Below are 26,767 nucleotides of genomic sequence, written 5' to 3'. Positions count from 1 at the left end.
TTTTTATTTCTTAGGTCAGTGTCATAAGCCGTTTACAAAAAGCACAGAAATGTGATGACCTTAGGTTAATAATACAAGATTTAATGGGCAAAGAGAGAGTTTTTTAAACTCATTTGACTAAATTGGAATTACATAACCCGATTTTTATTGTCAGTGAAATTAACATTTTGTATTGTTTATTAATTTATTGACTGGTCGACAAAATGTCAAAATACACAGAAAAATGCCTGTCATGGTTATGTGCAGCACTATGTGATACAGGCTGTTTGTATTCACATAAACGGACAAAGACGTAACATCTTTACATCACAGGAACTGGTAAACATTTGGCATTTATGCATAAAAATGAAGAAAAATATGAATTTATAATTTCAATGTTGTCATTATGATATTAGTAGTTTAATAACCACATATCAAATTCAATTAGATCAGTGCACTTTGGATGGAATGCATTGTACAGATTGCAGGAGATGGTTACTGATTTCTATCTGAAATAAAAGGCAAAGCCTCGTGCATTAAGCAGAGACTGAGTACAGAGAGGTCCGACCAGCACTCAGAGTACTTTGTTCAGCTCTGTTCAGCTGCACTGTGATGAGAATATGACGTATTCTATAACATCTGAAGAATCTCGTCTGCAAGTGGCCTTGGAAAAAATGAGATTTGCAAGTGTTGAGGCTCTTCCCTGGAGTTTGGTTTAATGCTGCTGCAGTGGCAGTATACCAGAAAGGAAAGCTAGAAAGCTAAAAATGCCTTTTAAACTATACATTGTTGTCCCAAAGTAGTTCTCGTGTTTTCATTTTGTGGAAACAAAACAAGGAAATTGATGTCATGCAAAAAAGTTGTACACAAAGGCAGCACAATGAGTAGATTGTTAGCTTCAAATACGGAGTTGCAGTTGGAAAAATTCCAACTATATCAGACTTTGTTTCACTGAGAGGAGATTGATGGGTATCAGAAGGTTATCCTGGTAAGCACTCACAAACAAAATAATGTTATGCTTTCACTTGAAAACCAGAGCAATCCTGTAAAGAGTGAGCATATAGAAAGTTAAAAGCTTTATTAACTCCTCTTACATCCAAATGAATATGCTTATCTGTTGAGCATGTTTTAGACTGTATGAATAAAACCAAAAAGATTAGGACAGTGATTAAACCCATTACGTTCACAGCATGCCACCAGTGAATGTAATTAATCTGCATTCGCAGTTAGCAGTGTCAGTTTGCTTCAAAAACAAAGACCCGATCCTAAAACAAAGATCTGAGCATGGTCAATATTTATGTTTTACAGGCTCAACTACATATGCCTGATGCTACGAAAAGATAAGGGGATGTGCCTTAAATTAATAAGGCTTTACTAATTTAAAAACAAGCACATACTATATATAACTAAAGAGAAACACAGGCTATGTGTGCAGTGTCAAATTAGCATAATGACTTAGCCACAGCTTTACATAAAATATTCAAACTCTAGCGCAGCAGCAGCAGGTAAGCCTCTCAGAATTAAGAAAAAAAGTCAGACGGGGTAACTGAACCGGCTTCTTCTTGTCTTCCTTAACACTTCCCAGTGGGCATTGCATATCTAACCACTGACAAACATGGGCACTGACAGATAAACCAAATTTTATTATGTTTTATTATAATTTACATGCAAAAATAAGTGATATTTACTATGAATCTCTGTCTTGCTGAACTGTCTATTTCGCGATACTTAGTGGATGTGTTTGAATGTCATCCCTGTTGTAGTGGCACCAGCTGGAGCTGGGGTTGGGCCTCAGCCGGGAGCAGTATCCTGGCTGAGTTTGGGACTCTTCACCTCGAATTTGTGCATCTGACTGAGCTGTCCAGCAATCCAGTATACACGGAGAAGGTTCAGTATATGAATAACCCTTCCTTTGCAATTTACAGCGCTGAACAGAATGTTCTGATTTCCTATTACCACAATTTCTGTGCAAAATGCCTTTCAGCCTTGAGGTGATGGCATAATACAAATTCCCCTTGCCTAATGGCATGTGATTTGCAGGTGATGAACATCAGGAAACTCCTGAACAAGATTGAGAAACCCCATGGCTTGTACCCAAACTTTCTCAGTCCAGTCAGTGGCAACTGGGTCCAGCGTAAGTACTGTACTGTGCATAATACATAAATATCAGCGCAGATATTTTAGGATGCATACAAGTTTTGTGATGAAGGGTAAAGTCAGAAAAAAACGTTTAAATTGAAATTGGGGTCACAGGTCCACTTGGGAAGGTGATTTTTGTTGCCTGATATTCACTCTATTACAGTAATTATGTGTACCCACTCTGGGTCAGGACTACAGGAGTGTGAGGTTGCTGAATGTGGTTTCACATTTCTTTCCTTTTCCATTTCTCTTTCTTTTCTTTAGCTTTCACATTACTGACAGACCTTGAATCACCTCACATGTCAAAGCTCTTTCAGCCGCTCACCTGTGTCCTCCACCTATCCACCCTCTTCCTTTCATTTGTAAAACCGGGCTCCTACAGTAGCGAGGGCTATATGACTCCAGTTGCTCTGGGTTATTAAAATGAGAATGAATTCAATTACTTAAGGAAATTGGATCTTTCCGATTTACCTGAAAGAAGCTTGGGGGAAATCAGGTGATCAAACGGTGCCTGAATTGAAAAGGTGGCAATCTGAATCATTACAGAAGCAAACTGTTGTGGGCGAGGATGTAAACGAGGTGAGGAAAACTGTGTATGAATATCAACAGAAAAAAGGGGGGGGGGGGGGGTGCATTTGGCTTCATAGCTTTCTCTCATTTGTCAGTGTCAAGGGCAAACACAGCAGCACTGTGATAACCTTGCAGAGGAGTTAGCAAAGGTGTATGTGCATGCAATGAGTATGAGTGGATTAATGAAGAGTTGCCTTTTATGTGAGATCATATTCATCTTTTGAATTCAAATGTGAAATTATAGCAGACAAGTGGAAAATCAACAGGTGTTTGTTTCAGTTTCCACTGACAAGCTTGAAGTGCGTTACATAACCAGAAAACACAAGAGTACTAACGATTTCTCAACTGCAACTATCACGTTTTAGTTCACGGTAATTATAAAGTCTTTATCAAAACTTATAGCAGAAATACATATGAATAACTTTTCATGGTTACATAATCAAATCATTTTAGTTGTACTGGAATCGCCATGAGCTTTGTACTTATTGTGATTAGCAGCAAAATGAACATAGAAGCCAATGCAGAAGTGACTGCATTCATTTAGGGGGCAGTTGTGCTGATTGATTCTAGTGCAAACAGACCTAATGCTCACTTGATCTATGATCAAAGGTTTTTGGCGATTTTATGATCTCAATCACTAATTTCACAACTTATCTCAAACAATAAGGTGTCTACTTTGTAAGCTATGGTGTAAAAGCTTAAAGATTAGAGATTATTGACCACTAAGTGATATCACACTGGCTGCGTCTGTCTCCTGTTTAAAGTGTGGTTGTGACAGCACTCACTGCGGATTGGACTGTTCTGCTGAAACATATAAAATACTTTTGCCATCTTTTCAAGAAATTCTGAATTTGTTTAAAAATTTTCCAACATCTGCAGAAAATCAAGAATAAAAAAATCTGTATCCATGCATATGTGTTTGTGCGTGTGAGAGACTTTGCTGAATAACTCAGTTTACCTGTTATTTTCTCCTGCAGATCATGTTTCCATTGGTGGCCTTGGGGATAGCTTTTATGAGTATCTGATCAAATCATATCTGATGTCAGACAAGACGGACGACGATGCGAAGAAGATGTATTACACTGCACTGGAGGTATGGAAATCTTTATTTTTCGGTGTAAACAAAGGAATCAACTTGCTGAAGCATAGCTGAGTTAGATTAAATGATAATTACAGTAATTAGCATACACTTTTAATAAAACAAAGCCCACAAACTGCTTTACACCCGTAACAATCAACAGCAGGACAAGCAAGTATGTTGTTTTTACGGACTAGTTGAAGGCTGAGCGACGGATACAACACTGTAAATTATCTTTATCTGACACAGAATGGACTCAGCTGTAATCAGCCGAATGGAGCATGTTTTCATGTGGTGCAATAGTAAAAGCTGCTCTTCCACTATCAGCAGAAAAATATCCGTATACTTGAATGTGCATGCTATGATCATGTATAAAATCACTATTATTTCCTCTTTAATGGAGATAATGTCAGAGTAAACCACACTGCCTGTGGCTACAATTACAATATCATAGAAAATAATTTAAGATTGCCACTGAGAATTCCTCGGTTTTCATCAGAGGGTCAAGCCAGAGGCAGAATTACTAATTACAGACTTTCTTTCTCCCCTGTGACTTGGTATTTAAATGGCAAAGGACCCCCGCGCTTTTAGATTAAGTTATATGCTACATGTTTATACAGAGATCTGAGGTGAAGGCATGGCACAACTCATTATCTTTGGCATCCAAATAAAAGTAGAGTTCTAATTAAAACGGTGCTGAATGAGAGAACATTTTCTAATTATGCTATGCCATGATTACTGCTAACAACAGCTAATTAGTAGGAAAATCATCAGCCGCAACCCTCAAGAAAAATGTTTTTTTTTCAGAGAACATGGTATTTATAAACTATTTATAACACCCCCTATTTAACATGAAGTGATTCCCTTGCTGTAAACAAGAATTGCAAGTGGAAACAGCTGTTTTATGAAACAAAGTACTGACAAGAAACACCTGCAAAGAAGCAGAAATGTACAAAAAAGATTTTTTTTTTTTTTTTTTTTTTTTGTCACTGTCACAAAAAAAACAAAAACAAAAAAACAAAAAAGATTCTTGATTCCTTCAGTTATTTAATTGCAACAAAAGAAATACATTTACTGTGCAGCACTGCAGTAGCCACACTGGACTAATCCCTTATAGGAGGAAAGATTGTCTATATATTCTATTGTAACGCAATTATCTTAAATTATCAGTGTCTGATAAAAAATAATCAGTCGTTTTATCTCGTACTGTGGACCGTGTTAACGAGACGGCAGCAGAGTGGGTCTTTGCAGGTCACGGTCTTTGCATGGTCGGCTGTGGCTCCTGTCTTGTTAGCACTGTTATGTTATTACTTCTGGTGGACACCAACTACGTTTGTCGTGCCAAATTAAAAGTGCATATTTAGTCCACATTCCAGTACCACCCACATACAGCACTGGTGAATAATAATCACTTTAATCTAAACTGCATGTATCACACCACATCTTGAGCAATTCTACTTTAAACAGTCATGAAGAGCTCTTTTAGGGAACCAAGCAGCTATCTTACCAGGTGTTACCAGGTTTCAGTGAACAGCCAGTTGAATGATATGCATGCATGGAGTGCAAAGCATCATATTTGAATGTATTTGCTAGCTATCAATCCTTTTGCACTATCTTCTCCTATAACTTTGGCTGCATTAAATCATCTACAGATAAGTAAACATGACTTTGGACTTGCAAAAAATTCTGCTGCTGCAGATTTAATGTCAAAGTAAAAGATATAATCTTTTAATAGTACTTTGTGCGTTTTCATCTGTCAGGTTTTATCGTAGCATCCAGTTCTAGGTTTGTTGGAACAAACGCAGAGACAGACTGTGAGAAACTGGTGAATAGCAAATGTTACGCCTCAAATAATACTGAGTGCATAGAGTTTGCAGAGAATCTCTTTACATGCATTTTTTTAGATCTCAATCCACTGTGATAATAACATAATAAGTCAACATAAACACACAAGTCTGTCTGATTGCTCTAATTTCTAAATATTGCTGAAGCATCACTATAGACATTGCTACATAAACATCTAATTATCTGAGCTAGTCATCTGTAGTATGAAAGTCCCCACCTGCATTCTTGTACAGCAGTCTCTGTACTGTCTTCGTAGCCAATATTGGACGATAAAAAATGTCTTCCTCAGACCTTTAAGACTTTTCAGCCTCCTCTTCTAAGATGTCTGTAAGTCCTCTATGCTGTTCTTTGTCTCTTCATGTCTCAGTCCTTCCGACCTAAGGTCTGAGCAGAGGAGGCAAGGAGAAGACACAAGGAGATAGGAGTCAAAAAGAGATGCCCTTGCTTCGGAGCAGTAATTTTAAAACAATGTCTATTAAAGATGACAGGTGGCACAGCTGCTTACTGCTGCTTTTTATGACCTCTGTCAGAGGAGCATAAAGTTCATGAAAAATTAGGCATTTACTCTCAGTCGAATTCATAATGTGACACACACAGTGACAAGAATGAAGGTATGTCAGCAGCTTTTATTTATTTAACGCACACAAACAGTTAGGGGTAGAAAAGTTGGTTGCACAGCTGACCATCGTTTAAATATCTAATACAACTCATGAATACAAATGAACACTTATCATTTGTCCTGCTTCAACTTGATTTCTGTATTCCTGTCTGTGTCTGTCAAACTTGTGTAACAAAAATTTCGATTTTGAGGGAAACGCTCCTGCTGCATCAATCATAGAAAACTAAAATAAACTGTTAAAATAGTCACCAAATATACTTACCCAAGTGAAGTTTAAGTGCGGTAAAGGAATCGAAGTGTCTTTGTGTCCAGAGCTCCTCCAGTAAGGCTCGTCTCTCCTAGAGATTCATTTATGAAAATCCTCAAAAAAAGCAAAGAATATTTCTGGGTCATGGAGAAATAAAACTAGAGATGTGAGAGAAGACCTTTCTCCTCAATACCTCTCTGGAACTGTGAGGGGTCTGCTTGTACAGTTTAAATCAGACTAAAAGTAATTGGGTTTTTAAGTACACTATATGGACAAAGTATTGGGTCACACCTTTTAATCTTTTGCCAGAGGTGTATAAAATCAAGCACTTGGCCATGCAGCTTGCCTTTACAACACTTGTAAAAGAATGAGTCGTTCTAAAGAGCTCACTTGTTGCAGAGGTGTATTCCTATCATAGTACCATGCATGAATTCAATCAATTTTAAGCCTTGGTGCAGAGAGAGGAGCACAAGGGCTTAAATGTCGCCAATGCTCTGTTGACTCAATAACTGACTCTAAAGCTCCTCTGACATTAACATCAGCACAAAAAGTGTGTGCAGGAAGCTTTGCGGCATAAGTTTGTAAAGCTGAGCAGCTCCTGTGTGTGTAATATGTATGTAGCCCGGTACTTTTGTCCATATCGTATCACTATTAATTGTGAACTCTTATACATAGAAGTAAAATCTCTGGTGAAAGAAACCCGTTTCCCGATGTTGATCATGGCTATGCATGAATCATATTTGAAAAGGGGTAACTGCTTTATACAAACAGTATGTGAATGATGGCAGTGGGCACATCAGGTTTAAATATTCCCGACTGCGTATGTTCTGTCATTGCAGGCAATCGAAGCCAACCTGGTACAGAAGTCGCCTGGTGGTCTCACCTACATGGCTGAGTGGAGAGGAGGAATCCTGGACCACAAGATGGGTCACCTGGCCTGCTTTTCCGGGGGCATGATCGGAATTGGGGCAGATGATGGCGCAGCGGAGAAGAGGCAGCACTACCTGGACCTTGCCGCAGAGATCACACATACATGCCATGAGAGCTATACTCGCTCAGGTAAATGTCAGGGCTGCTGTAGAGCTGGGTTTTTTGGAATAGTGTCAAATACGGTAGCACTTACAGGGTTTATGTTGAGTTTGAAAGGCACAACTGTGGTCGGTGGCGCCAGTGTCCAGCAGCCTCGCCTCTGTCAGTGCGCCCCAGGGTGGCTGTGGCTACAATGTAGCTTGCCATCACCAGTGTGTGAATGTGTGTGTGAATGGGTGGATGACTGGTTGTGTAAAGCGCTTTGGGGTCCTTAGGGACTAGAAAAGCGCTATACAAATACAGGCCATTTACCATTTTACCATTTACTGCCTATGCAGATCTTGAACATATCTAAAGACAGAGGGTATACTTTTATAATTTCCACAAAGGCAAAGTAGTCTGCTTGCTTTGGAGATGCTTTTGCACAAATGGAAAATTGCAAACTTTTAGCAGCAGTGACCAAGTCACAGTCAGGTAAAATCATATAGGTTTTAAATCTCAGTGAGAACTCAGCTTCTAGAGCTTTCTTCTTTAATAATTCTGTTAGTGACCATTTCCTAGTGAGGCCACTGACTGGCTGTCAAAGAGGGATACCGAGAATTTTCCTATTAAATTAAATGAAACAATGAACCTAAATCCTAACACTTATGCAAAGAGGAGAAATAATTGAGCAGACCCTGTAGCCCTCCCGCCCGTCTTGACCTGTCAGGTTGCCGAAGAGAATCTGCTTCTGAGGTGAATGATTGTTTTATCCCAAATCTATTTCTCAATTTGGTGTTCATTCTCCTTACAGCCAAGCCAGAGGAATTCACTGCTGTAGCGCACTATATCTGTCTTGTTAGGAGAGTTTATGGTAGCATTCAGAGTAACGAAACTGAGTCTAGGGGAGAAATATTGTAAATTAAAAGAGCCTTGGGCATTTAACCTGACAAAAAAGGAGAAGCATTCTTGGTGGCTTCACCTCAGCGGAGCGACGACAGGTCTAATAAGGAGCAGCAAAGAATTAAACTTCAGTTATTCTGTAATGTCTCACAGCTGTAGGGCAGCAGCCAGGGAGCCTCGGAGTTTGTTTGATTCTGATAATACCAGCATGTTGAAATGTATTTGGAAGAAAGAAAAACGGAGAGAATAAGAGAGGCAATAGGGATCAAGTTTAGAAGAGTAAACGCTGTGATAAAACCTCCAATGGCAAATTTGCTTTGGCTCCAGCCTATGAATGAGAATGTATATGGCTGCACTCTAAAGATGCACCCAGGGGAAAAATGCAATAAAAAAAAAAAAGATCATATAAGCAAGCCTGCCCACATGCATTGGGAAGACCCTTGTTTGATTTATGCCTCGGTATACGTCTTGGTCCTGACAATAATCTCCCCTTCTAATTTCAAGCTTTTTTTTTTATCCTTCCTCTGTTGGGTGGGCTGTAAGGATTCATCTTCAAGTGCTCGTTCGCCAGTAAGCTAATGTGACTCATCACATAACAGGTTCCTCGATACGCTTTGAACGCATTTTGATCTGCAGGCCCGCAAGGCTTCTCTGGCTTTCTCTTCTATAGTCAGCCACCAGGTTTTTCTTCACTCATTACAGGAACTGAATGGTGCTTAGAAGCTCTCGGATTAGCTGTCTACAGGAAAGAGAGAGAAGTGAGATTTGCTCTTGCATGCACATAAAGTGGCTGCCGTTAAGCTGTGTCTTAAATACCGATACCATAAAGACTCCTCCTGCTCCTACTTTTGGATCTCTGCCATCTTCACAGCATCGAGCTGGTGCAGGGAAATGAGGACCTCAAAGGAAGCAGTAGGAGATGAAGAGGTTATTGAGGTCGGAGTGTGTGTGTGTGTGTGTGTGGATAGATAGATGGATGTACCACAAGTGCAGTCATAACCACCTTTATGCTTTGAAAGTGTAGTAAGATTGTCACTCAGTGCAGCTGTGATTTAGTGTGAGCAGCTTGACTTCATGTTACTTCTGGTTTAGTTTTGCATCAGAGGTTGCTTTTATTGATTTATTTATTTCTACCTGCACTATTCACGCATCTGCTCAACCTCATATAGACTTTAGGGAGGTGACAAACATCGTTTATACATCTACATTTAAGGGTTTTTGGGGTTTTATTTTGCTCCTTTATGCTTAATTAGAGAAGTAGTGAGTCTGTTTTTCAGTTTGCTTTATTTTTTAATTGAGTAGCATCCACTGGAGTTCTCCTCACACTGTTGACTTTGAAAGCTTTACCAATGAAAATACTGATTCAGCAGCATCCGTGTAGTTATTAATTCTTCTGCTTCCCTTTTCCCAAGCAGGTGGTGTCATAACACACTGAAGAATTTCTTGTTTGAAGTTGTCTTCGTCTTCCTTTATACAGTGATAGACCTTTAGTGAAGTTTGTGTGGAACATTAAACCATTTATTACTTTGATGTTTTTATGTGTTGCACACTTTAATGAGCCATAATGGCCCAGAATGCTCTGCTCCTACTAGTGCTGCTCTCACAGCAATGTCTTACAACAAGATGGGGGAGTTTTTTGGGACCAATTGAATGCTGCCACTTCCAACACGTCAAAGAACCTGTTTTATCCAACCATATTCATGTTTTCTAAATGGCAACACGGCCTCTAAAATATGCCAGAATAGCAGAGCAAAGTAAGCACGTTAGGCAATGTTTCTAAATTTAAGATGTTGCTATGCCAATGCTCCTGTCCTGACCTGAGAAAGAACAGATTCCTTTGTGCTGTTTCTTAAATAGAATTTCTTTGCTATGTAGTCTTGAATTGTGGTTGAGATACAATGAAAGTGAAGATAAAGAAAAGCCTACAGAACCATCTGACCAGCTGTGAGGATCTCATTTAATTTTTACCTCAAGCCTTTTTTAAACTGAGAATAAGGACTGAATTCTGTATGAAGGTGATGCACAGCAAAGAAAGAACACTGAATCATTGTTTTCATCGTCTTTTCTGAACAATTTTAGACTATAAAACTAAGCACAGATCTGTTGAAAAACTTTTCATTTGTACTGGCGGAAAATCATCCCATGTCTTGTCTGTGTATTTGTCTCATCAGCTACTAAACTGGGACCTGAAGCGTTCAGATTCGACAGCGGAGCAGAGGCGACGGCAACCAGACTGAGCGACAGATACTACATCTTACGACCAGAAGTAATTGAGAGCTACATGTACATGTGGAGGCTAACCCACGACCCCAAGTACAGAGAGTGGGGCTGGGAGGCTGTTGAGGTGGGATCATCAATTCAGCGTTAATATTTGCCTTATCTGTATGAATACGAGATCACACTGTAAAAGCGATGGTTTTCCATATTGAAGCTGGCTATGTGCCAGACTATTTCCTGCCTCTGAGAAGTTGCCAGGCAACAATAAAAATCATGAATTTATATAGCATAATTTTGCAACCATGGTAACACACATGTGCCTAATCAATCAGAAAGTCTAATGCAGGGAATAAAACAGATGTGTAGGTGGGTTTGTGTCTCATTGTTTAAATCTGTGCAGTTCCCTCCTTACGAGTGAGGCAAATGTATCAACGCCGTTACACAAACACCTAAGTGAGCTGTTAACACACAAAAAACAAATGCTTTCAGCTGCTCTTTTAGTCACAAAGGGTTCACCACAGCAGGTAGCTCATCATATTTGATTTGGCAGAGTTTTACATCAGAAACCTTTCCTGATACCGTTCTTCCCATTGTAGCACTCAAATGCCTTCTGTAAAGTTGCAGTTACAAAAAATTCCCCTTGGAAAGCTTCTTGAGACCCCAAACATGAAGATAAAGAGAAAGCAATCAGCAACAACCAAACTATCAGTATTTCCAGTTTTTGTTTATATTAATTTCATTTTCTGTAATATTTCTCAAAATTACAATATGTCCAAAAAAATGTGTCTATTGAACATTTTTCGATGCATAAACTGCAAATAAACAGCACACTGTTTCGCCCTGGGACCTCATCACGTGAATAGTTGTGAGGAGGGGAAACCCCGCTCGGACACTCGTGGGTCCAACATGGCCAGTCAGTCAGTGAAATTTGCCCTACAGTGATGGATAGGACTTATCTGCCTTTAGCCTGTAGCTATAATGTCATGTGGATTGTGAGCAGGGGCAGCACGGTGGCACGGTGGTTAGCACTGTTGCCTCACAGCAAGAAGGTCCTGAGTTCAATTCCACCATCAGGCCGGGGTCTTTCTGTGTGGAGTTTGCATGTTCTCCCCGTGTTTGCGTGGGTTCTCTCCGGGTACTCCGGCTTCCTCCCACCGTCCAAAGACATGCAGCTTGTGGGGATAGGTTAATTGGATAATACAAATTGCCACTAGGTGTGGAATGTGCGAGTGAATGTGAGTGTGAATGGTTGTCTGTCCTTGTGTGTTGGCCCTGCGACAGACTGGCGACCTGTCCAGGGTGTACCCTGCCTCTCGCCCCATGACAGCTGGGATAGGCTCCAGCGCCCCCCGCGACCCTGAAAAGGATAAGCGGAAGCGAATGGATGGATGGATGGATGGATGGATTGTGAGCAATCATTTTCTCGAAAGCTAATGGTGTCATTAGAGGGAGTTTAATCATAATAATAATTCAAAGAACTGAGACAGTTTTACATCTTCAAGTTAAAAACTGATAGAAAATAAACAATGATAGATAAATTAGATCTGCATTTTGTCGGTGGAACCTTAGGAAACGAAGTAAAAATTCCAAAAATGTGCCGCATGCAGAGTGCCCTCTAGTGGACAAATTATGCAACATTGACACTCAGAATGTTGAAGGGTGCTTCTTTTCTTTATCAGCCATTATAAATTCCAAAGGACAAATTGGCAAATAGCTAATATTGAGCAATATTATAGGACTGCTGATAAAAAGATGTGGTTCCAGTGCTGAGGAGGGGGGTTAAAAAATAAATAAAAATGGGTGTATGTTGATGACTGTTGTGATCCCCAGCGCTGTTAGTTAGTCATCATTAATGTTTGAAGCTTTTCAAAGCTGAGGAAACGCAAGTCCAAGAGAGCCTTTAAAAGTCGATATGAAGACATATTTATTCTTTGGTTCCAAACAACTGAACTATAAAGCACACATGAGGCCAGGCCACTACAAAAATAATTTAATGGTTTATTTAAGCGTCAGAAACTGCACAGTGTAATTTTGTCCCCTATATCCTGTCTTATTACTGGCTTGAATTTTCATTTTATAAATTGCACTCGCCTATTATGTCAAGCCCCTTTAACACCCACAATTACCCCGAACTGCCTTCCTTGATATTGTGTGGCACTATACATTACCTTGTAGATCAAGCAATCCCACTAGCAGGAGGTGAAGGTTGTGCAGGGATCACTATTATTAATGTGGCAATAGACAGGACATTAACTGTAGTAAACTGTAGAGGGCTGCCATGAAAGATTTAGCATTAATTTAGTGCGCACAGAAGTGGAGAGATCAGGCTGACGAGTTTGACGGGCCTTTAATTATCGGGCACAAAGGTTGAAAGCGGCGCACGACGCTTCTCTTCATGAACATCAAGCATTAACACGTCAGGGTCTTTGTTAATTAGCACGTATAAGGCAGCCCTTTGTAGCAGGGGTAATAATGAGCTAATCTGCTTGGCTAGCTCAGCCACTCTCCATTAGCCCTTGTCAGATTTAGCATTGCTTAAGCTTCAATTGTGCAGCTGGCTGAAGACCGTGGCATGCTCAATCGTAGCCTTTCTGTAGGCGCACATGGACACAGTGTTGCTGAGTAAAGGATTTTCTACTCCTGCTCCAACATTTGAGAAGAATAACTGATTGTTTTACTTCTATGCTCTGATTTGTTTGAAGTAGATTTTGTGAAATGCCCCATTGTGAGATAAACTGGAGATGGTCTTCCTTTTTTCCACAATAAACATGCCATGTTCCTCTCCGCCTCCTGCCAGGCCCTGGAGCAGCACTGCAGAGTGGAGTCTGGCTTCTCTGGGATCCGCGATGTTTACACCACGAGTGTCAGCCATGATAACATGCAGCAGAGCTTCTTCCTCTCAGAGACACTTAAGTAAGCCCCTTTTCCTCTCTATATCCCCACTGGTGAAAGAACCGGCATTTTACAATCTACATGCATAAATTATTGTCAGTTTAAAAGTAATAGAGGATGTTGGGAATTCATCATAACCCATTACCTGTTCCGTCCATGAAACACACAAATGCTGTGAATGAGACACTGTTTTTTTGCAGGCATAAGAAAGGATGATAAATAGGTGGTGTGCAGTAGGATGAATAAATTTTACCTCCCCTCATTCCTGGGTCATTAAGCAAAGTAAACCATTCGGGATCCAAAGTTGTACTGCAGCTAGCAGATGATAAAGACCTGTTTTCCTCGGGTGCATAAGGAATCATTAAGGTTCTGTCAGACAAAGTGCATTGTCAAAAACTGTTTTAACATAATAATGGCAACATACCGGTGCAGTTAGTATGTTTACAGTGCCTGCAGTAGCTCATCAAGATTCTCATCTACACCAAATAATGTGGGTTATTTAACAACGAGCACGATTGTTTTCTTCTTTTTTTCAGCTCAAATCTTAATGTTAGAAACAGTTATACTGCAAACTTAAAGGCCCTCTGAGAGTTTCAATTCAAACCAGGGTAATGGTGTAATAATTTAGTACTGGAAGATTTTTAACTGCACTTTGTAGTGCACTGTTGACTTTCTTGTACTTGCAATAAGGGTAACACATAAAAACAGGCTAATCATTTTGGAAACTACAAAGAATAACATGAGAAGACTGATTCCACTCTAATGTCCATGAAGGGAATGTGACGCTAACTCGGAGAGACAAACAGAAGGGCTGGCTTTGCTCAAATTTAACGAAATCTGCTATCAGCTCTGAGATTATCAGTGCAGTGCTTTACTGATCTATTAGATCACCACCCAATGTAAGGCTTTTACAAAGCAGTAGAAAAAATAGTAAAGCATGACATTTACTTTGTCTTCCTGAACAAAAAATAAGTTTTAGTGTTGGAACGTTATCAATGATTAATTTTTAATTTCTCAGGGAAGTGCAGTGCACCGACTCATTTTATTTGCCTGATAAATAAAAATATAATTTTTGTTTTTTTAAAAATAAGTTATTGCCAACAAGCTGCTGTTTCTTGGAAAACAGACATCTATTTATCCAGTATTGACTGAATTAAATGGGCATTCTCCCTGTGTGTTCAGGTATCTGTACCTTCTCTTCTCTGACGATGACCTTCTCTCCTTGGAGGACTGGGTCTTTAACACAGAAGCCCACCCGCTGCCTATCATCCGCAATAGCTGCCTGCAGGATGATGCAACACAGGAAAAGACGGTCTCCGAATAAGACTGAACACCGACGAACAGTTGGGACAGTTAAAGACATCTGCACACACACAAACATAAATATCGCAAAACCCCAATTCAGTGCAGGTTCCGAGTCTTTTCAGGAGCGTGTTACGGACTCTCGATTCCTTTCCAGTAAAGGATGTTGTCGTTTTACGCTGTGATTGTAAATCCTTTTGCCGGAGTTACTTCCTGCTGGCACTTCTATTTTGTGGACAATCAAGACAAACATGACTTTCATGAAAAGAGCACCTTTTTTTCTTTCCTTCTTTCCTCTATGAGGAAACCGGTTTAACTTGCAGACCCAAATGTCTGGGAGAGAGGGGGGATGAAGCGTGGGCCATATTGTCGGAAAGAAAGAAACACACAGAAAACCACTTAAGTTTTGCTCCTTAGTTTTGCTGTTCCGTTAATCTTCAGTAATCAATGATTTCCTGAGATCCTCTCAGTGCTTTTTGTTTTGTTTTCCTTTGTGAGTACACACTCTTTGACCAAAGGTTTCTTTGCATTGCTTTTTTTTCCCTCTTTTAATGTGTTTTTGGTGAGATTTAGTGGAAAGTTAAACATTTACAGTGAGGTTTGAATATTGACTAATGTACAAACATGATATCTGACTCTGAAGTCCACCTCTAAACTGATGTTGATGTCACGTTTCTTACGGAAACAAGTTCGAATGAATTTTCTAAAGTTCAGAGGTGATCAGGAAAGTGGTCGTGTCTTATGCATCCAGGGACCATTTTTTTAAAGAATGATGTTGGGTTGTGTTTCCACAGTGTGCTGTTATTTGATTCAGTTTTTTCCCATCAGGACAGTGCTTTCTCTGTCCTTTCAGATCAAAGTGACAAACGCAGTAATGTCAGTTCTGTGACTGTAAAAGAACCATAAAGGAAAAGAGTACATTTGCTCTCCAGCTCCAAATGGGTTTTCCTGTTTCTGTTGTAGTTTCTTCTGCTTCACTCTGCCTTTACATGTGAATCCAAATGGCTGCCAATACCGATGTTAAAGGCAGTTAGGCTGCAGAGACGTCATTTTTCATCACTGCTGTTCCGCACAGTTGTGGAGCGAATGTGCTGTATATAACGGATGATTTGAGTGACCCCATATGAGCTTGTCTTGGCGTTTTTCTTTCAACTATTTTGTGTCTTTTTCTTTTTTAAACTTCAGTGATAATTTTTTTTCTGGGTTCTCTTTTTATTTGCTTCCCTCAGGTGTTTCAGTAAAAAAAAAAAAAGGGAAAAAAACTAAAAAGTTCTGATTTTAAGTCTAGTTATTGCTGATATTAATTATTGTTATTACTTATTCTTACTGTTTGATTTTAACTTTCATTGTTAAATATTTTCAAATACTGATTAAAAACTGTGCAACTTTGTACATTTAAAACGACCGCGGTTGCCTTGTCGTTATTGCTTTACTGAGTCTAAAACGTTTTGTTTTTGCTCATTTTCGACAGCAGGTAGCAACAACAAGATAAAAGAAGATTGGAGTCATCTGCTGCTTAGATTTGTTTTAGGATTTTCTTGCAGGAAGTTCATTACAGATTTAATTAAATGGGGACGTCTCAGGGTTATGGAACGTTCCAGCAATCACAACCAGAAAATGACTAATGGGCTTTAGCCATTACACCTTTTTCAGCGTGTCAGGCCAACAAAGCAAGATTTAATATCATCCTCCCCAAATGACTTAACTCTACCTGCTGTCAACTGAATCCTAATTTCGGCATGATGGCTTGAAGTGATTTCACTTTCGCTTTAAATAGAACACGCATGCGTTATTGACATGATTGACATTCAATGGTATTTTAAAAATGGTGCTTTAAATGTCACCGATCCAGTCACATTAATCTTACTGACACCTTAAATAAGAACCAATGCAAAGGTTTAAACAGTGTAGCATGCAAATGTAATCTCTGTTGCAGCCTGCAGCTACAGTGCAGGACCCTCTTCCTGTAGTAATGCAAAAAAGTAGGGGGCAAAAAGTGAAGGGCACAATGTGTACATGTGAACATGTACTAATCTCTCCCAGGGACTTAAATAGGGGGGGGATCACTGTCCATTTGAATGCACCTGAGACTGATAGCAAAGGACAAACACTGCACATAATCTCCTCCCCTCTTTTTCTTTCCTCTTTGCTGCTCCCAAAGTCCCCAGCAAGCCAAGCAGGGCAGCTGAGACAGAAGTGTAAGGGCTGCTGTCCTTCTTGGCAAAACCTCCAGTTGATGTGCAATGAAGGAGAAAGAGCCATTGCTATCTCGCTGTCACAGTCGTCCTCCAGCTGTCTCAACCGGCACAATAATTTTATAGGGAATAACTGGCAAGTAACTGATATCTGGGTACAAGTATTATTCAGCACTTTGACATAACTCTTCTTGCACTCTACCTTCTCACATTTCAGCTATGAAGTGAATAAATTCAGACTACAAGGGAAAAAACACAATGTCAGGTTCTCAAGACAGTCAAAGAAAGCAAAGCAGCAAAGTATTATCACAGATTTACTCTCAGGTCACTCACTTGACCTTCAGTTAGAGCAAGTGTGCAATCTTGCACTGAAATCAAGAAAACATCGATTTTAGTTTGCTATGCCATTCCGGAAGGGCAAAAAAAGCATGCTTTAATGTTTATTTAATAAAAAAAATGCATTTTCTGTTATTTGCATCATATTTGACATCATGAAAGAAACATGCCAGAGTGTATTTACCAGATGAATATGGTTTATCTGACACTACTGGGGAAATTTTTATTGCCGTAAGTGACAGCAGCTAAAATGCGGCTGAAGAGCAGATTTTCAGTTTTTAATTCAAGATGTTTAAGGAAATTGTCAAAGTGTTAAAGTACAGCCATTTTATTTTTCATAGTCACCATTATTGAAGCCATCACTAAATATTTGCCCCTTTTATTCATCTGCCTTCACTTGCTGGTGACTGTTTTGTCATTTTACAGCTTTTTTTTTCTTTGGCTTACAAATCTGTGTTTTGGGTTTTTCTCCATCTATATTGTCCTATCACTTTAGCAGCATTTGTCTCTGTGTGTGAGCAGAGCCTATACTATACATTGTATAGTTTTCTAATGGTAGCCCTATGCTTTAACATTATCAAAAACAATTTTGGTATTAGTATTATTATTTTTATAGGTGATATAATTTGCTTTGGATCATGAGGACTCGCTGTCAGTTAATCTCGTCTCATCTGGTTAGAAGCAGGAAACTTCTTTAGTGTAACCATGCTTCAGTGTGACCACTGGTTTGGATCTTCATGTAAACCCTCATTTTACATTCATCCAATCCAATCCAACTTTATTTATATAGCACTTTTAAAAACAACAAAGTTGACCAAAGTGCTTTCCAATAATAAAACAGAGATAGCAGTTAAAACCATACTTTAAGCATACAATGAAATCAATAAACAAAACAAATATATAATTGAAAAAGAAGATAAAAATAAATCAACATGAGTAGAATAAACAATAAGATATACAATGAATAAGATTAACAAAGTAAAAAGATTAAGAATGACCAACAGCTGACTAAAAACTGACTACAAAAAAGGTGTTTCCTGTTGATAGGCCTTTACAGTGAAACAGTAGTGCTTTGTACTTGGCTAAATGTTGTGAGGACGTTTTTCTTCACCGAGAAAAAAATTCCAGAGCTGTTGCTGAGCATCACTGCATCATTGTTTTAGGAATGTACTAAACTGTTGATTTGGCCGGTCCTGACGTTTCTCTCTGATTGGTCCCTTTTGTTCTTTTCTACCTAATGATGGCATCCTTCTTTTACATCAACATTTCTCTCCAGCTTGAATACTGAGAGAAAAACGGCACCAGGTTTGACCTGAAAAATCCAGTTCAATATGTAGTTGGACTTTTTCAGTCACTGTTTGATTGTAATTATCAGATCTGTTTTGATTGTGACCAGAAGCAAAAATGTCCTAATACTCAGTGGGCATGATTTGAGGAAAAACTGCCATAGCAACTACTTAAAATCTCCCACTTAACTGAAATCCTGACTATTCCCACCACTTCCACATGAACTGATTTTTTTAACTGCACTCATTACTTATAGTCGATCTGCTTTCAGCATTTAATTTTCACCTGACATTTCAAATGCTTTCACAGTTTTGCACTTCAACTGAAATTTCAAAACCTTCAAGTGTCCAGCTATTACTATTATGATTCCAAGTGCTTTCATCTATTACTAACCATTCATGTTGTGCATTATGTACATTTTTATGCACTCACTGGCGTAGTGTGTGAATTATGATAAGGTAGTGTCATGTCAACCAAAATGATGATTTGATCATGATTTCATCATGATCCTGGCATCTACTGTTGCATTTTGCAAATGTTTACAGTGTCAACCATGTGCTTTCAGAGGAAAGCACACATTAATTAACAAAAAATTAACAAATTAACATTGGCTGACACATGCAGTGTCAATATCTGGTTAAAATTTGCTGCTGTTTCTTTTAGCTAGCTTTCTATCCTGCACCAACAACAGCTCTTCCTGCTAGTGGCTGAATGGTAGAGGGTGGTTCCTTCCCTTATGGCTCGGTCACACTAGAGTAAAAATAGAACAGCAATGTCTTTGTGACAGGCAGAAAAATAAAGATTATTGGTATTTGGTAAACAATTACAAGTAGCTGCAGAAAACATTTTGATTCACAAGCCAGTTGCACAAGTTGCCTGGTGTTGGGCACAACATCTAAACCATTGCTGTCCGCTGACTACAAACAAGTTACAACTGATCTGAATGAGTCTGCACCGATGAACACAATTGTCTGCAATGCATCTCTTTGATATAGGGGACGTGACTCAATTGGCTGTATTCTGGTTATAATCCTATACAAAAGTGGGGTTGCTGAGTGCCTATGCCATTTTGCAGGTAAATTGCCGCCCTGCAACAACTCTGTCGCTATTTGTGAAAGAACTTTCTGTTCCAAATCTATAAAGTTCTGGTTGAATTCTTCTGCCTGGATTGCACAAATGTTGACATTATTTTGGTCGTGCTGCAGTCTCCAAACACTGGCATTACTCGTATTAGACAAGCATAATAAAATGTTCACTGTGAAGGATCACCACCCACAATTAGCTGTTTCAAAGCTGTGAGTATACCATCCAAGCATCTCATATTGGCACATTTGTCAGTGTGAAAACATTTCTGAACTCAAAATAACAATTCTAAAATCAGAGGTATGCACTTTATACGCCGCACTAGTTCTCCACATGTGGTTCATCTGCTTTTATGTCAGAGTTCAGCTGTTTTCTGTGATTTTGTCCTATTTAAGCTCCTTTCAGTGCTTGGACTAAGACCTATAACACAGCAATCTTACCACTCAAAAATGTAAGAAGCAAAACTCCTTTAATCTATTAATAGGGGAATAAGAATTTCTAAAAAGTGAAAAATAATGTCTGGTTTAATTAATTACCGGGTACAGTTGATGTATTTTGCAGATAAGGCAAATATAGTACAGTTAAAACACGAGATACTTAACGGTTCCTTGAAAATGTAGAAGCTGACTTCAGAAATAAAAGAAATATCAGAGCAAAAAAAAAAAAAGCAGATAAATAAAAATAAAAAGCAGCACTGCGTTTTCTTCTCCACTAACAAAAACAATAGAGTGACAGGTTCAGTCTCTGTATCCCCTATCCTACACCCACCTCCTTCCACCTTTTGTTGCAATCAAACAACTTCCTTCAAAATCCCTTAGATGTATTCTGGGACAACAATGTTATCTTAGGCAGTTTTCTCGACAAACACATCTCACCTGAATCATGTCTATCTGATACAGAAGTTTTAAGTTAGAAAAGTACTTCACAAATAATTTAGGGAGTTGGACATCTTCTGTCCCAGTAACTGTTTTGTTTTGTCTTTACAGGTACTGAAAGTTTAATTTTTAAATGCTCCCTCCGCCTCCTTTTTGCCCCTTCCTTTCAGTTCCTGTTTCCACATTTTTATGGTTACTCAGAATTATTTTTGTTGCTGATAAAAGGTAAGAAAAAGAAGACCATACAAAAGGATTTGTAAAATAGTTCAATGCCTGCTTACTGAGTTAATCCTTTTGACTGATGTGAGGTCACAAAGAGGAAAATTAATGAAACCTGTGTATGTATAGCTGGATAGTGTAGTAGTAAGACTACATCCCTCTGGAGCGGGAGTCGCAAGTTCGATTCCTGCCTGTCATAAATTTAATGACAAAGGGATTTCACACTTTTAGAATCAACCATGATTACAGATAAGCAGATAATAATGCTACTAAAACACATCAATCTCCAAACATTTTGTGCTAGAAGTTTTATGTTTGGACGTAACTGACACTGGACAAAGATGCTGAAGGAATCACAACAAGTGTGGCTCCGCTGGAACAATACGTCTCCCCCCACCTACTGTTATTTCCTGTCAACACACTTCAGCTTTACACTGAACTTGGTGTCTACTGTGGGCCCAGGGCAGGGAAATATAAATGGCTTTCTTTCTGCACAATGAACTTTTCTTTAAACTAATCTCTTTTCAGGGGCTCATTCATAAATTGTTTTTTTTTTAAATATATATATATATATAAATCTATATTTTATTTCAGGAAAATGACAGACACAGGGATTCTTTCCTAGATGCAGACGAATTGTTGGTGGGGGAAAAAGTAGCACAGATGATGCATTTGTTAGGGGAGATTTTCTGTCTGGTTTCATCCTTGACTTTGAAAAGTTCATACACTGCAGAGGGAATTCCACTGAGTGAGTCGGCTGTATTATACTCATATTTCTTCTAAAGATTTTTTTTTTATGAGAAAGTTGTCATTAGTATATGTGATTAGCATAAAGACGGATGATTGGATAATTCTGGCAATACAGGAATCCATGCTGGTTTGTCCCCTGTCATTATCTAATTTCATAATTATTAAACCATGTGTGATCATTAACTATACTGATTTATGGAAATGATAACTCTTAGTCCGGCCCTGTTGTCATTTAATATTCATATTCAATTATAGATTCTAATTAGATTACTAAAAGTAATGTTAGAAGCTGTTCTTTCAGATCATTTATTCTGGTGGTGATTTTTTTTAAAGCAATCCTTCAAGTATATGAGCAGCTGAATAGCTGTGAATCTATGCAGTATGGTTTTGACACAGCCGGCTGCGTGAAACTGAGTGTGAATGTTTTTCTGTATATTCACCAATGTGTGCACAGAACAGATGCCCCAGTCCTCAGACAGAGTACTATGTAGCTCCAGTCTGGGCTTGTCAGAACACCCTGTGCTACTCTGCACTGCCAGCACTTGAAGGTCTGCCAGGCTGGCCTCATCTGCTGCCCCTACACCTTGTTAGAGCCCAGAAGGAAGCGCAGCTGCATAATCAGCTGCTAATATTTCTAAAAATAACACATTAAGCTCCAGGGTCAGAAGTAGGAGGGCTAAGAATTGACAGGTAGACAGCATGCATAATCTATAAAGACACACTCTAGAGTTGGTGTGTGGGAACTTCATGCTTGGGGCTTTTTTCATGAAGGTCACATATGAGGTTTTTAAAAAGGCTGCATTACTGTGGGCCTCGAATTATTTATATTTCTTATAGCATATGAAAATGTTGAAAAAGGGAGTCCACTGAAGGTCTACAGAGTTCAACGTGATATTTTCTTACAATTTCTTTTTCAACTAATCATTTTAGAACCAAATTATAGTCCAGGGATTTTCATGTATAGCTATCTTAAAAGCAGCATATAGTTGTAGTTATTTGCAGTAGTTTGCAATAAATGCTAACATCAGCATGCTCACATGGTTTTAACTGACAATTGATCCCGCTGCTGACATGCTAATGTTAATCATTTTGATAGAGAGTATTACTGCTTCCCAGTTATTACAAAACACAAATTAGAGCTGATGCAGGTATTTTGGACAAAGCACATGTTGACAGTGAAATTACAGGAAATGTTTAAGACTCACCAAAGAGATATTTAGCAGTATCATCCAAAGGTTAAAGACTTTTCACTGAAAATCATGAATCAGTCTCGTAGTGGCACTACGGGGTGAGTCATAGCTATATAAGAGTCATCCTCTGGGCATCATGATGGACAGCAGGAAAACACGCCATGTCACAAAGCTCAAATCATCTCATGCTGGTTTCTTGAACATCACAGTTGGTTCACTGCACTCAAACGGCCTCCACAATCACTAGATCTCAATTCAACACAGCACCTTTGGGATGTGGTGAAACTGGAGATTGACATCATGGATGTGCCGACAAATCTGCAGCAGCTACAGTTTGTGATGCTATCATGTCAATATGGACCGAAATCTCTGAGGAGTCTTTGCAGCACCCTGCTGAACTTATGCCACAATGAATTGAGGCATTTCTGGAGGCAAATGGGGGTCAAATCCACTACTTGCTGGCCTTTGCCCTTTTCTGTCTAATAGTGACTGGTGAGTGTATGCACTCAGATTTAAGCGACCTGACTTCCAAACACGCTGTGAGAAATGCAGAAAAAGGAGCCTTGATCACCTTACAGATGGTAAAGGTAAAATAATAGCAGATGTTGCTGAGACGTTCTTTGAAAAAGCATTTTGTCACATTTATGTCACATTTCATATTTGCATCATCTTTCCAAAGTTGTAAATCAGACTCTCTGTAAACTTGCAACCATTTCCAGCTTGGGTGCACAGCTTTTGTTGCACTCTAAAACACTGACGTGTAGAAATAGTATAAAACCTGCATGGTTGGTTTTGTATTTGCAGTAAGTATCTATAGTGTAAGCTTGCTGGGTATTTTAAAGATAAGAATGCAAACAGCTTTCAAAAACGTATGAATTTTAATGGATATTGTGTGTTTATGTTTAATAGTTGACACTTAAAGATAAATTACTCTGTTTTAAACACCCATGCAGATTTTGCTGTCTCTCAAGAGTGATTGCTTTGTAGCAGGCCATCCTCCTCGTCAATTACATGTTTTACTGTTCAAAGGCTTTGAGGAGCCTCGCGAGTGGAGTAATTTAACCCAGAATCCCGATGAAAGCTAATGCTAATTGTTATGGTTCTTGCCATCATAAATATTCATTTGTCAACACAGTGACACACCACTCAGTGCTCTCTGTGGAGATTTGCAGCTTTGAAGATGCTAGGATTTGTTAGGAGCTCTATTTTAGCAGTACATGAAATATTGAAAAGCACAGTATACTTCCATCTTTTATTAAAGAAAATAAAGTCTCTTATTTCCACCAAGTTTGCGCTTTAACATCAGTTCATAATCATACCTACGATGGATCCCTGCTGCTTTTACACATTAACTTTATGTACATACTTCTCAATATTGCTTTGAAGGTTAAAATAATTGATGGCGTTCACAGAGCGTCTGAGACATTGTTTCTGGAAAGACTCTTTGTACTGGTAACAAAGGCGCTATTGGGTTTTGCAATTTCATTTTTTCTGATCCTTTGAGCCGCGTGAATGAAATGCCATTCTTCTCAATTTCACTGGGTTGGCAGCAGAAGTCTCAGCAGCATAAATTTAAAAAACGTCAATAAAAAATAAAACTACGTGCACTTCTTGATACCACTAGGGGGTAAGTTAGAAAATCTATTTGGTAAAATTTCAGTAAGCTGATCTTTTATGCTTCTGTTGCTTAGACTTTGCACGTGGCAGGGTGAATTTTGATAAACTCTGGTATTTTCATGGGCTTATTTAGCATCACTTATCACACAATAGCTGTCACAAAGGTGTGTAGCCAAAGTGTTAATCGCGTGAGATTTAAATGGAACCTTTAGTTGGGTTTGAGGTAGCACTGCTGCTATAAAAAAAGGTTTCTGCTGGAAAAAAAAAACAAAAAACGAAGTTTGAAGTGGGGAAGTTTGATAGAGTCTATTATTTATAGCACATATGGGGAAAAAAATCTGGCTTGTACTGCAGCAGGTGTGCTGCTATTGTTTCTGCTTTAATCATTATGTTCCAAAGGTGAAGGGATGTTTGCTGAAGCCAGTCCAGTCTGTTGTTCAGAAACCCGCATTTGTTATTTTGACTACATCTCAATTATGTGCTTTTATTCCCAAGAAAGACTGAGATCCCCAGGATTTTATATGTTTACAGGATATTTAATTTAAGCCAATTAAGATTTAAAAGTCTACCTTGCAGTGTTGTCTTTTTAAAAACATTATTTTTAGTTTGAAAGTCATTTTCTTGACTTCCCTTACAATACAAATGAACTGTTTTTTTATCATTTAGTCATGTTTTATAAAACTCAGATCCATCCCTATTCTTCCGCTTATCCAGTTCAGTGTCATTGGCCTATACTAACTGCCATAGAGCGACAGGTGGGGTAAACCCTGGATAGGTCACCAGCCTGTCGCAAAGATAATACAGCTGATCACAGCTACCTGCAAATGGTGTCCCTGTGTATTCCCTTTAGAATACTTCGTACACAAATTGACACTCCGTGTCTGGAACAATTTCATTCCTGACCTTGGTTCTGACAAGAACCACACAGTTTTTCCAAGACATATATTATGCATTTTTTTTGTGGACACAAACAGTATTATCATGCCTGTCCCTGCTCCCCAGAGCATCTTTAGCACTACAGGAAGGCCAGATTCCTGCAAGAAGTGTGAGACCTGGTTGGCAGGTCCATATTCGGTGTGCCCATTGAGGGGCATGGGCAACGGGCATGAAGCCAAGCCACAGACTGAGGCTCCAAGCTGTCCGCACTGATGAAAGAAAGAAATTTACATTAACCATGTTGCCATGTGTCTCCAAGGACTGTGTTGCTTTGTTCACTCTGAAATAGTGCCCAATGCAATGCTAATTAGGAAGGCTTTTTTTTTTAAACTACTGAACAAATTCAACAAGAAACATTTAAAGTAAACATGATAATAGGCTGCTCTCCTCAGGAAAACAACAACTGCAAATTTAATTGTAGTTACATGAGGACAAAGAGAACTAGTTATGTCAGCGCAGCTTTAATGGTACAGTAGTGTGAAGGTGCTGCTGTATGTTGCGCAAAGATCAGATGTTGTGAAAACTAGGACTGTTAAAAAACTGCTATAAAAAAGTTAAGGGAACACTAAACTTCAGGGTTGGTTACCAATCAGTAACAATGCATAAACTGTTGTCACCTGCTTTGGTGCAAATAAAAGGGAAAACGGATGCACAAGAAATGCTCCAACAAGATAACACTCCAAAACAGAATGGTTTTGGAGGTGGTGGCCTCAGACCATTGCTCTGTCATGATCCTTCCTCACTGATTTTTCACTAGTTTTGCTCTTTGCTAATGTCCTTCTCACTGCTGGCAGCATGAGACGGTACCTACGCTCCTACCACATAAATGCAGAAGGAAGGAGGTTTGTCCTCGCTGTGTCCTCACTCCCTGGACAGTCTCTGTCCCTGTTACTCAGAAACATTGCTTAGTTGTAGATGTATGTGCAACAGCTACTAAACTACTATATAAAACCTTAATTTCTCTCATCTTAAAGTTTGTATTCACCTCATCTTGAAACCATGTCTTTTGCAAAGTCTTCTTGGCCCGTTTCCCCCAGGGGGCGCTGTCTTCATTAAGTTATTTATCTTTATTCATCTTTGCACTGTTTTTGGCAACAGCTTGATCACAAAGGAGCAAATGCTAGTCCTGCTGCTGTTGAATGCCCTTCTACATAAATTCTCCTTGTGTAATAGTGGATCTCCTGGTATCTCCTCTACACAAAAATATGTGTTTTCTCAATCCGGCTGTCTTGGTTTTTGTAGTATTATTTGGTTTGTAGTCCCACGACTGATCACAAACATTACAGTGTTGATAGGGCCTCCTGTCTGAGACTGTGTGCTGGCAGACACAGCAAACCTTATGACAGTATATATGTATGGTTGTATGTGGTCACCACCTGAAAGATGACTCTCCTTATTGGGTTGTCTTGTTGTTGCCTCTCCAGTGTTGTCACCATTTGCACCAGAACAGGTGAAAAGGATTTATGCTTCTTAACTTGAT

At 39.1% G+C, this 26,767-nt stretch overlaps 1 protein-coding gene across 3 annotated transcripts in view; it reads left to right on the top strand.

Annotated features, from left to right (window-relative positions):
* The window catches only part of LOC120732655 (mannosyl-oligosaccharide 1,2-alpha-mannosidase IA), a 192,202-nt gene extending 175,998 nt beyond the window's left edge, over positions 1 to 16,204 (top strand). For 2 of the 3 annotated variants that reach the window (XM_040030405.1, XM_040030407.1), the window contains exons 6-12: positions 1,740 to 1,866; positions 2,020 to 2,113; positions 3,666 to 3,781; positions 7,317 to 7,536; positions 10,560 to 10,732; positions 13,403 to 13,518; positions 14,680 to 16,204. In XM_040030405.1, the coding sequence (XP_039886339.1) occupies positions 1,740 to 1,866; positions 2,020 to 2,113; positions 3,666 to 3,781; positions 7,317 to 7,536; positions 10,560 to 10,732; positions 13,403 to 13,518; positions 14,680 to 14,821 (988 nt within the window). In that variant the 3' untranslated portion in view covers positions 14,822 to 16,204. The remainder of the gene's footprint in view (positions 1 to 1,739; positions 1,867 to 2,019; positions 2,114 to 3,665; positions 3,782 to 7,316; positions 7,537 to 10,559; positions 10,733 to 13,402; positions 13,519 to 14,679) is intronic. The other variant, XM_040030406.1, reaches the window with a different exon arrangement.
* Positions 16,205 to 26,767: the final 10,563 nt, after the last annotated feature.

The sequence above is a fragment of the Simochromis diagramma genome, unplaced genomic scaffold, assembly GCF_900408965.1.
Source record: "Simochromis diagramma unplaced genomic scaffold, fSimDia1.1 OVJJ01000361.1, whole genome shotgun sequence".
Lineage (NCBI taxonomy): Eukaryota > Metazoa > Chordata > Actinopteri > Cichliformes > Cichlidae > Simochromis > Simochromis diagramma.
This window is presented reverse-complemented; position numbering and strand designations above follow the sequence as displayed.